The 12,165-nt window shown below is 42.6% G+C and overlaps 1 protein-coding gene across 1 annotated transcript in view; it reads left to right on the plus strand.

The window, feature by feature from the left end:
- Positions 1–8,223, plus strand: part of PNPLA1 (patatin like phospholipase domain containing 1) — a 68,185-nt gene extending 59,962 nt beyond the window's left edge. The window contains exons 6-8 of the mRNA XM_007939452.1: positions 1,115–1,756; positions 5,076–5,154; positions 8,094–8,223. Coding sequence (XP_007937643.1) covers positions 1,115–1,756; positions 5,076–5,154; positions 8,094–8,223 — 851 coding nt within the window. The remainder of the gene's footprint in view (positions 1–1,114; positions 1,757–5,075; positions 5,155–8,093) is intronic.
- The last annotated feature ends 3,942 nt before the right edge of the window (positions 8,224–12,165 follow it).

Here is a 12,165-nt window from a genome sequence, read left to right on the forward strand (position 1 = left end):
GTAGGGTGGAGGGTCGACGAAAGAGGGGGAGGCCTTCAGGGAGATGGATTGATACAGTGGCTGCGATGATGTGCTCGAGTATAGCATGGATTGTGGGGCTGGCGCGGGATCGGGCAGTGTTTCATTCTGCTGTGCATGGGGTCGCTATGAGTCAGAAACGACTCGACGGCACTTAACAACAACAACAACATGCTTTCATTTCTGTTGGGTAAATACCTCAGAGTAGAATGACTGGTTTGTACGGTAGATGTCTGTTTGTTTAACTTTTAAAGAAACCACAAAATTGTTTTCCAAAGTGGTTGTCCCATTTTACACTCCCATCAGCAACTGGATGTGTGATGTAGCTGCTCTACATTCTCACCAACACTTGGTATGATGAGCCTTTTTAATTTTAGCCATTCTAATGGGTGTGTGGTGGAATGCTATTGTGATTTTAATTTGCATTTTGCTAATGACTAATGAGGGAGCTCTGGTAGCATAGTGGCTAAGGCACTTGACTGCTAACCAGAAGGCTGGCGGTTCAAACCCACCAGCCACTCCTCGGAAGGAAGGTGGGGCATTCCTACTTCCGTAGTGATACTGCCTCGGAAACCCAAGTAGGGGGCACTATGAGTCGGGGCCGACTCAATGGCAAACAACAACAACAACAATGACTAATGATGTTGAGCATTTTTTCATTTGCTTATTTGCCATTCATACATCATCTGTGATGAAGTTTCTGTTCAATTCTTTTGCCCATTTCCCCAAGATCTTCAATAAATTTTATTTTTAGAACAGTTGTAGGTTTACAGAAAAATTGCCTACCTCCCCTACACTAGACTGTAAGCTTCAAGAGGTCAGAATGGTCTTGTGCTTTTGTTCCCCTTCACCTCCCTGGTACAATGCCTCTCCGTATAGATGCTTGGTAATTATCCATTGAATGGGTGAGTTAGTACAATCAATTCCTCAATATAAATTCAACTACATTCTTGTATAAATTGAAGTTGAAAAACACTAATCCTGCTTTTGAAAATAATCTGGAAAAGCTTTTTTTTTTTTTTTTTTTTTTGCAAATGCCATGCTGATACCAGGAATTAGTAATCCATTTATGGCCCCATGCTGTTGTCTTTCCTAGATGCTGCTTACATTAATTCTCCCTCCAAGAGAGTGATTTTCCCCCGGGTGGAAGTATACCACCAGATAGAACTTGCCCTTGGCAGTGAGTGCTCTGAATATAGCCAACCATGGCTCCAGACAGAGCAGGCCAGTCTGGAAGAATCCATGGAACTTCACACACAGTGGACTCCCAAAGGAGATAGGAAGGAAGACCATAGCCCACTCATGTCCCCACCTGTGCAAACACCTGACTCCACACATGAGTGGCCTGTGGAGTCATCAGTTCCACCACCTGTCTCTTCAGCCGAGCAGCCACCTGCATTGCCGCCAGCCTCATCACCTTCACATTCTCCAACTGATTTGTCATCTGTATCACCTGTACCACCTGTATCATCCCCAGCTACGCAATTACCACCTAGCTTAACATCTAACTCATCACTACCCATTGCAACACCTGAACTGTCGTCACCTGTGTTACCAGAGCAGCAGGTACAACCATCTGGGTCACCAGCCAGAGCTCCATCCTCCCAGTCATCCACATCACCCAGCCCATCCCTGCAGCCTTCAGCTCTGGAAGCCCTTCAAATATCTCCCCAATGCTCTCCTTCAGCATCACCTGCACAGTCACCTATAGAGCAAGTGGACCCAGGAAAGCCCCAAGGTATGGACCCTTGTGGCTTCTCATGGATTTCTCTTGTGGGTAACAATACCGTGGCTGATAACCATTGCTTCAGAGGAGTGGATTTGTGAGGTTAGCAAAGTTTGCTTTAGCTACTCTGCTTGTTATGAGGACAGGTCACCACCAAGAGGCAGTATACCTGACACGTGCTCATTCCTTTAGTCCAGTCATTCTCAAAGTGTACTCCCCTAACCAGCCACAAGAGCAATGTGTGGGAACTTGTTAGAAATGAAAATTCTTGGGCCCCACTGCAGATCTGCTGAATCAGAAACTCAGGATGGGGCCCAGAAGTTTGTCTTTCTTACAAGTCCTCCAAGGACTTCTTCTGTACACTTATGTTTGAGAACAGCTGCTCTAGTAAAGTTTTATTAAATGCCTCCTTGTGAAAGCCACTGTGCTAGGGCCAGGCTACTCAAATAGTGGTCCATGGACTGATGCCAGTCCCTGAACTGGTTGTTACTAGTTCATGACCAGAAGGGAGCATGTAGTAAGAAGTATTTAGAAAATATTTACCATGTTTTTACCCAAATGACACATGGGTTCTATGTTTCTTTGCCGACCCACCCTTCCCCAACAAGGTATTTTCATAAGTGCACTACACTAATTTTTTACAGCAGCATATAAAAAACAATTGGCTGGTGAGTTTATGAAAGTACTCTGGTGGGGTGGAGGGTGGCTTGCCAGACAAACACAGAACCTGTGCATAATTTTTGTAAAGATACAGTATAGTAATAAGATATTGCCATAACATCCAAGAGCTTTATTTATTTATTGACTTTTTAACTAATTCATTTGTATTGTACTTCACAGAAGCATTAGTCCATTATGGATTAGAAAATGGAAGTAGATTGCCCTGTCTTCCTTCCACAGAGTGGCTGGTGGATATGAACCACCAACCTTCTGGTCAGCAGTCAAATATCTTAGCACTATGCCATCAGAGCTCCTTAGGACATGGTTGCTAATCTCAAAAATACAAGAAGAATTAATAAGGACTACATATTAACAAAACAGTGTTGTGGAGTATTTGTAGAGGAGAAGAAGATCCCTTCTCTCTGGGGGAACAAGGAAGGCTTCTTGGAGGAGGTGACAGGAGAATTTAAATGGGCAGGATTTGGGCAGTTCTGATTTGTAAAACTGAATGGGACAGAGTAGAAAGAGCACTTCAGATTTTGTTATCTTGAGAGACTGAGTTGTAGAGTAGGAAAGTGCAAGGTATATTCTGGATGAAGAGGATTCCTGTTTGACCTTTGTGAGTGGTCTCAACAAGGGCAGAGGGAAAGGTATGCAAATGGCAGACTAAAGCCAGGTTGAAGAGAGTACCATGGTCCATCAGCCAAGCTCCCTTAGGTGGAGAGAACAGCAACACAGATTAGCAAGGTTTCCCTGTTTAGAGATCTGCTCCAACTCAGGAGTGACTCTCTTCTCTGGAATAGATCTACCTATGATTCTTTTCATCACAGTGAGACAAAAATATAAGGACATTTCAAAAACAAAACAAAACCTACTACCATCAAGTTGCTTCTGACTCATGGTGACCCTATAAGACAGAGTAGAACTACCTCATAGGGTTTCCAAGGCTGTCGATCTTTACAGAAGTAGACTCCCTCATCTTTCTCCCAAAGAGAGGCTGGTGGATTCAAACCACTGGCCTTTGGGTTAGCAGCCAGATGCCTTAACTACTGTGCCACCAGTGCTCCATTGGGACATTAAGAATGAGAAAATTGGCCCAAGTGGTTCACATGTCTTTTATTTCTTGTTAAATGCAATGCATGTATTTTATATTACTCACTATTTTCAGGTGCCAGAGCAATCCTGGACCCTGAATTGATGTCCCTCATTCATGTATCTCTTCACTTGTGTTACGGGGTGGATGGAGGGTACATATAGCCCAGTGGTTCTCAAATGGGTGCAAATTTTCACCCCAGGAGATAATTGGCAATGTCTGGAGACATTTCTGGTTGTCACAACTATCAGAGTAGAGTGCAACTGTGTGCTACTGGCATCTAGTAGGTAGCAGCAACAGCATCACCTGGGAATTTGTTAAAAATGACAATCCTCAAGTCCCATCACAGAGCCACTGAATCTGAATCTCTAGTGGGTAGAGATGCTACTAAACATCCTACAACACACAGAACAGCAATACAACCAAAGATTAGCTAGCCCTTAACATCAGTAGTAGAAGCTGTGATGGCGTAGTGCCTAAGGCATTTGACTACTAACCAGAAGACTGGCAGTTCAAGCCCACCAGCCACTCCTCGGAAAGAATCTTGAGCAATCCACTTCCATAGTGATGTTGCCTCAGAAACCCAAGGAGGAGTCGCCATGAGTTGGACCTGACTCCATGGCAGTGAGTTTGGTTTTTTTGGAATGTCAGTAGTGCTGAGGTTGAAAAACCCTGTTATAGCCTACAGCTGAGCCTCACCAGCAACATTTCAGAACATCCATGGGACTTCGGTGGAGCAGAGGCTCCCCAGGGTTTGTTCTCATTGGTCATTTAATGGTGGCCATGGTGGTAAGGGAGGAAGGGCAAAAAGTCCTAGGAAAATCCATAAACAAAAGAACAAGCCTCACTGAAAATCAATTTGGGAGAGGTAGGGCCATCCAACAGGCCCCCAAAGAAAGGAACTTCAGGTAGGAGAATCCAAATATATTCTAGATGATACTTATTTACATAAATACATACATTCATCCATGCCATCAAGTCAGTTCCAACTCAGCAACCCCCATTGGGTTTCCAAGGCTATAAATCTTTATGGAAGCAGACTGCCTCATCTTTCTTCCATGGAGCAGCTGGTGGGTTCAAGCCACTGACCTTTTGGTTAGCTGCCAAATGCCTTAACCACTACAGTACCAGAGCTCCTTAAATACATACATTACATAAACACATATTAATATTCTTGTATAACATATCCCCATACTCATTGAAAACATGCAAAGATATGACTTAAGAACAATAGTCATAAAGCTATTAATATTCTCTATTCCAATGGGGGAGACTCATTATTTAATGCAGGTGATAGAAGATTCAGGCTCCTGTTTTCCTGAACACTGTCTCTAACATGACTATTTTCTGTGAGGGAATTGTTTATAAATATTATATCAAGCATCATTACTAGTCCTCTCATAGATGCTGCTGCCCAGGGTCTCAATTAAATCCAACAATCTGATTCTAGTCCATAATATGAGAATTTGAGAACAAAAGAGTTATTTACTGTAGTTAAACACTCTTCTTTCAAGGAGTAAGTATTCCTCCCCAACCCCATTCTAACTCATCTCTCTTATACTTTCACTTTGGCTGTAGCCCCCCTTGCCGTTTCAAATCCAAAAAGTGCCATGCCTCTGCTTAATGTGAAGGAAACCATCTACGAGCCTAATATGATGTAAGTTTCTTCTTCACTGGGAAATGGTTCTTTCCTTTGGACAAAGGTAAGAGCAAGGATTCAGAGTTGGGGGGATGGTCCAGCTAATGGGATTTTCCATCTCTTTTGCTGCCCTTGGGAACAATGGTACCATACTCTAGTTTGTGTGGTTATAGTCCACCTCTTTACATTTCACAGACCACCAGCACCCCTCCTCTCTCCTTCTTCAGTGAGGCGAATGTGTGGCAAATGAGCTTATGTTGATGGTGTCATTCTATTCCACTCTCCTCTGAACACTAGGGAATGTGCTGCCTCTCTTTGTTCCTCCCTCATATTTGAATCTTAGTTCAAGAGAATTAGCAGGCATTCCACATCCTAGCCTTAGGTAACTTCTAAGTATGAATTGAGGGGTGCTAAAAAAAAAAAAAAAACAGCTGCTGCTGAGTTGATTCTGACTCGTGGTGATGTGTTCATGCAGAGTCAAACAGCACTCCATAGAGTTTTCAAGGCTGTAACTTTTCAGAAACATATTACCAAGCTTTTCTTCCAAGGCACCCCTAGTTGGGTTTGAACCACCAACCTTTCAGTTAGTAGTTGAGTGCTTAACTGTTTGTGGAACCCAGAGACCTGGTGCTATCAAAGGCTTCCCTTAATTCAAATTATTTTGGTAAAAATAATGCATGAGAAATAACTAAATAAACATTGCCATAAAGTCGATTACAACTCAGAGTGATCCTATAGGACAGAGTAGAACTGACCAATAGGGTTTCTGAGGCTGTAATATTTATGAAAGCAGGCTGCCATATTTTTCTCCCATAGAAAGGCTGGTGGGTATAAACTGTTGGTCTTCACTTAGCAGCTGAGTGCTTAACCACTTGTGCCACCAGGGCTTCTTCCAGCATGATACAAAAAATACCAAACCAAACTCACTACCATTGAGTCGATTCTGACTCATAGCGATCCTCATTGGGTTTCTGAGGCTGTAAATCTTCACAGAAGTAGATTGCCCCATCTTCCTTCTGCAGAGGTATTCAAACCCAAATACCTTACCCACTATGCCAAGAGATCTAGTATTCCTATGTTAGAGATTAGCCTCAGAAAATCTTTTTTATAATGCACATCAACTGTCTGGAGTCTGTAACATATAATCTATTCAAAAACCAAACGCACTGCCGTGAGTCAATTAGACTCATAGTGACCCCTCCTTGGGTTTCCAAAGCAGTATCACTATGGAAGCAGATTGCCCAATCTTCCTTCTTAGGAGAGGCTGGTGGGTTTCAACCTCCAGTCTTCTGGTTAGCAGTTAAATGCCTTAGGCACTACGCCACCAGAGCTCCCTATAATATAATAATATAATCCATTACTATCTTTAATTGTGAAGGAGCCTGGAGATCTGTATTTTTTCAAGTTCCCTGTGGACCAAGTGGGAGCTCTGGTGGCATAGTGCCTAAGACATTTGACTGCTAATCAGAAGGCTGGCGATTGAAACCCACCAGCCACTCCTCAGTAGGGAGATTTGGGCAATCTATTTCCACAGAGATACCACCTTGGAAACCCAAAGAGGGGTCGCTATGATTTGAATCAACTTGACAGCAAAGAGTTTGTTTTTTTTTTTTTTCAGTGGACCAAGTAACCCAGGATCCCTTGCTGCCTGGCTGTCAGATGGGTTAGCTGATAGAAGGCACCAGCAGGAGACCAGACGGTTAGATGAGAAGTAACTTGGGGTTATTTCTCCCACAATCCTGTCCTTTCTGCCTTCTGGCAGTGGCTGGGTTTCTCTGAGGCCTTAGTCGCAGATATTGGGAGAGTAAGGCCTGAGACACTCTGACTTTCAGTGTTCCCACTCCACATCATATCCAATATATTAAAATAAACCTGCTCCTCACATTAAGTATAAATTTGACTATAAAACTTTTTGAAAGGGTTTATATAAATTTAACAGTGTTGCATTTAGGCATAAAGTATGCCTTTTGTTCATATAATTTAAACTTTATTGCATTTATCTGTTACTGTATAAAAGTTTGATTGAGTTTTGGTAAGTTAGTTGGCATGATATTGCTTAGATAAATATTCACTGATTACAAGAAAAAGTTCCCTAGGGAACACTGATGCTCAGCCTGGGTTGAGTACCATGACACTTCTGAGCTGAAGCAAGGCCCTGATGTTATAGGACACAAGACCAGTGGTGTCACTAAAGTTGGTGTCACCCAGTTGAGTAATTCATGGTGTCACACCACCCCCTATGGACTCCATATACCACACCATACAGAATCCTTAGTAATGTGTATTATCAATTTTAATCATAGAAAAATATGTGATGAATACAGTTGTATTGCTTAAATGTAGTATTTCTTAGATTATATGAACACTAACAACAAAACTGTCTTGTAAAATCTTTTTACATTGAATCACAGACTTATTAGTTACAACATTGTTAGTAAGTGAGCAGGTGCCTCTTTTAATTTTTTTTCTTCTTTTTCCTTTACATCATTCTCTAAAAAGTTATTGATATAAGTTCACAAATACTACTTACCACAATGTTGTAGCTAAAACACCAGAAACTTTGACAAAATTAGGGACTATGAAAACACCAGCACGAGCTTGCAGTATGTGCAGATGAAGCTACATGTTTCAAAGTATCATTGTAATCAGTAGAAGGTTCAAAAAGTAACAGTAGAAGGTTCAAAACATAAATTAACATAGAGCTTGACCCTTATAGGTATATTGCTACATGTAAGGTGAGCTTGTGAATAGTATTTTTGTTGTTATAACTAACTACAGGGATACTTTTATTTTAAAAAATAGTGAATGTCTCCTGAAACACTGCACAAGAATTTTCTAGGCAGTTGTTTTGATGTCACCCCCTCTGACAGTGTCAGCTGGTACAGTCTGAATCCCTAGTGACAACACTGCACAGGACAGGCTGTTAACAAACCTCCACATTTTATCTCTTTTTCCAGGGACAGCCCTGCTGAAGACTCAAACTGGGTGAACAAGGTTTTCAAGAAGAACAAACAAAAGACAAGTGGCACCAGAAAAGGCTTTCCAAGACATCTGCGATCCAAAAAATCAAGTAGCAGAGTGCTGTGAGCATGGCTGATGTTTCCTAAATTCCATAGGGAACGGTCTGGAAGAGGGTTTCTTGGGGTAAAAGGGGAGTCAGTGTGGAATGAGGATTAGGAGCTTGGATTTAGGAGTCAGACATACCTGATATAAAATTGTTTCTACTGCTATCTCATGGCTCAGTGATCATAGTTAGGACCCTTGGTCTCTTTGAGCCTCCATTTCTGATCTGTAAAATGGGCATGGTACCAACTTATAAAGGAGCTCTGGTTGTGTAGTGCCTAAGGCATTTGACTGATAACCAGAAGGTTGGCGGTTCAAACCCACCAGCCACCCCACTCGGCAATCCACTTCTGTAAAGATTTACCATTATTGGTAAGAGTAAAAGGAAATCAACTGTATAAATTGCTTAGCAGAGTACAGGATGTGTAATTAGCCCTCAACAATTAGTAGGTGTTATTGAGGTGCTAGGAGCTCTGGTAGCATAGTGCCTAAGGCACTTGACTGCTAACCAGAAGACTGACAGTTCAAACCCACCAGCCACTCCTCAGAAGGAAGGTTGGGCAATCTACCTCCATAGTGATATTGCCTCAAAAACCCAAGGAGGGGTCACTACGAGTCAGACATGACTTGACAGCACATAACAACAGCAACAACATTGAGGTGCTAGGAGCTCTGGTGGCGTAGTGCCTACAGCATTTGACTGCTAACCAGAAAGCTGACGGTTCAAACCCATCAGCCACTCCTCAGAAGGAAAACTGGGCAATCTACTTCTGTAGTGATGCTGCCTGGGTAACCCAAGGAGGGGTTGCTATGAGTTTATGAATTGCATCTGACTTGATGGCAGTGAGTTTGGGGTTTTTGTTTTTGTTTTTGGTATTGTGGTGCTAGTACCTCTTAGCTTCTGAACAGGACTCTAAACTGATGCCAACTTACAATTAAAAGCCCTAATCAATGTAGGCCTGCTTCTTATAGCTCCTTGGCTATATTATATTGTCATTGACTTAATCAGTTAATATTTATTGAGCACCTACTAAGTGCCTCGCATTCTACAGGAGTCTGGAGATAGTTAAACTTGATCCCTGACTTTCAGAGTTTATGCCAAACTGAACTTTAGACCAAAGGCAAGAATAAGCACACTAATCTGATAGACCCTGAACTCCGCCTAAACCAAATCTTAATTTTTTACTGAACCGTAGCATTTCTGTTGAAGGTGCATGCACACATATGTACACATACATGTACACATAAGTGTTCATATGCACATACTCACAAATTCAAAGTGCCAGCCTCAAAAACAAATCCAACTAGGTAGTTTTGAGCTTATTATTTTGAGTTTAGGCATAAATTATGTATTTTGTTCACCTGATTTAAACTTTACTGTAATCACATATTACTGGATAAGAGTTTGGATTTTACTTGATTGGTTAGTATGGTGTACACTTATTTCACTGGATTACCAACACGTTCTCTGAATGGCACAGACCCACACTGCTACTGAATTTGCTTCAAGCCTTAATTGGTTAGAAAGATCCCTAAATCATTCTAAGCGACATTCTTCCTGGTTGTTCCTGTCCCAGCTGGGATTCCTGGATAGACATGTTGTTCGAAAGAGGAGGATCAGAAGGTCACCCTGATAGCCAAAGGCCCAGAGTCTGAGCAAGTAGGTTCTTGGTGGGTGGTGGGCAGTATTATAGTGGAGAGGAGATTCTCAGAGCACCTGAAGGAAGGGGGCTGATTCAGATTCACTTTCTGGATTAAAGGATGAGCATAGAGGGTGCAGGACCCAGTGAGTACTTGGAGGTCTCTAGGGGTCATAGGATCAGTACAGCTCGGGATTATTCTTTTGTGTGACTGTGTGTGTGTGTGTGTGTGTGATTTTGGTGAAAGTTTACAGAGCAAATTCACTTTCCATACAGCAGTTCACATACACTTCATCTCATGACATTGACTACAGTTTACCATAATGTAACACTCCCACTTCCTCCCCATAGTTATCTCTTCCCTGAGTCCTTCCCTCCATGCATTTCTGCCCCATGAACTGTCTCCCTGTGCATACACAGCCCTTCTATTCTCCCATGGTTGTGTAAATGTTCACATGTCTGTCTTTTGTTTGGCTGGAAGCCACAGGAATAGGTTTAATTCCAGACCTGAATGGCAGCTAGGGGCCACAGTCTCAGTGGTTCCATCAGACTCTATCACACCAGCAAACCTGGTCCCTTTTTTTATTTTCCCCCAAATAATTTTGAGTTTCATTCCACATTGTTCTCCTACTCTATCCAGGATCTCCCACACAGACTCCCCTCTGAGTGGTTGACTGGTAGCCAGGCACCATCTAGTTCTTCTGGTCTCATAGTCGTATAGGCTGAGGGTCTCACGTTGTACCAGTCACTTGGAATAATTGTTTCCATGAATTTTTGGTTTACTTCATTCTTCTTTGCTCTAGATGAGGAGACACCCATTGTTGCATCTAGATTGCTGCCTGCAAGGTTTTAAGATCCCAGTTGCTACTCACCAAAGTAGGATGTGGAAAAATGTTTTGTGTAGTATGTTATGCCAATTGAGCTTGATGTCTTGGGATTATTCTTACTTTGTTCCCTGGTTTCCAGCCCCAGAACTTCCTTGACCTTTGAGTTTCTATCTCTTTGTCTCAAAAAAAACTCACTGCTGTAGAGTCAGATCCAACTCATACTGACCCCTCTTTGGGTTTCCGAGGCAGGAGCTCTGGTAGCATAGTGCCTAAGGCATTTGACTGCTTACCAGCAGGTTGGCAGTTCAAACCCACCAGCCACTCCTCAGAAGGAAGATTGGGTGATCTACTTCTGTTGTGATACCACCTCAGAAACCCAAGGAGGGGTCACTATGAGTCAGATCCAACTTAATGGCAGGGAGTTTTTTTTATCTCTATGAAAGTAGATTGCACAGTCTTCCTTCTGAGGAGCGGCTGGTGGATTTGAACCGCCAGCCTTCTGGTTACCAGTCAAATGCCTTACATATTACGCCACCAGAGCTCCTATCTCTTTGTCTATATATTCTATTTCTGGAGGATCAGGGTCAAATTCTTTCATGGGGACTTAACAGATTTCCCATGAACATGGGTATTGAGTAATATCTGGGAGCCAGGCCCAGACCTGAGCCCCTTGATTCCAGGCCCAGGCCCTTCTACTCCATCACAGCATTGGGAACTATGCAGGTTAGCCGACCTACCTTGGCTGATGAACTTCTAGGTGCTTCATAAAAAAGTGGGCCATGATAAAAACAAACAGTTACATTCATAAACTGTAGGAAACACTTTTGTCATTGGGTCATACCTCCTGCATCAGGCAAGTGCTTGTCTGTGGCTTTCCTTTATAGAACAGATTGTGAAATTGCCTGGAGGTCATTTACTGATTGACGATCTTAAGCAATTACATGCACATTCTCTACTTTGAATTTCAAGGGCCAGGTAACCAGTTGCCGGGGAGTCGACTCTGACTCCTGGCCACTCCATGTGTGTCAGAGTGGAATTGTGCTCCATAGGGTTTCGTTGGCTGGGTTTTTTGGAAGTAGGAACACCAGGCCTTTATTCCAAGGCCCCTCTGGGTACACTGGAACGGCCAGTCTTCAAGTTAGCAACCAAGTGCATTAGTCATTTATACCACCCAGGGACTGCAAGGCCAGATAAGGGGGGAGAAAAAAGCTCAAAAAGATTAAGGATAGAGAATGGAGAATGATCCAGAAAAAGGAAAAACCTGCTTGTTTCCTTCCAAACTACAATTACAAGAGACACTGTCACATCCATGAGCTAATTCTGAGCAAATTCCTGGCCCCCATCTGATATCCTTGCCAACAAAAACAAACAAACAAACAAAAAACCAAACTCACTGCCTTGAGTTGGTCCCGACTCATAGCAACCCCTCTTTGGGTTTCCAAGATGGTCTCTCTATGGAAGTAGATTGCAGTGGAGAGAGAATGAGGAAAATCCTAGAC

This window comes from Orycteropus afer, unplaced genomic scaffold, assembly GCF_000298275.1.
Source record: "Orycteropus afer afer isolate SDZICR_OR568_19922 unplaced genomic scaffold, OryAfe1.0 scaffold00059, whole genome shotgun sequence".
Taxonomy (NCBI): Eukaryota; Metazoa; Chordata; class Mammalia; order Tubulidentata; family Orycteropodidae; genus Orycteropus; species Orycteropus afer.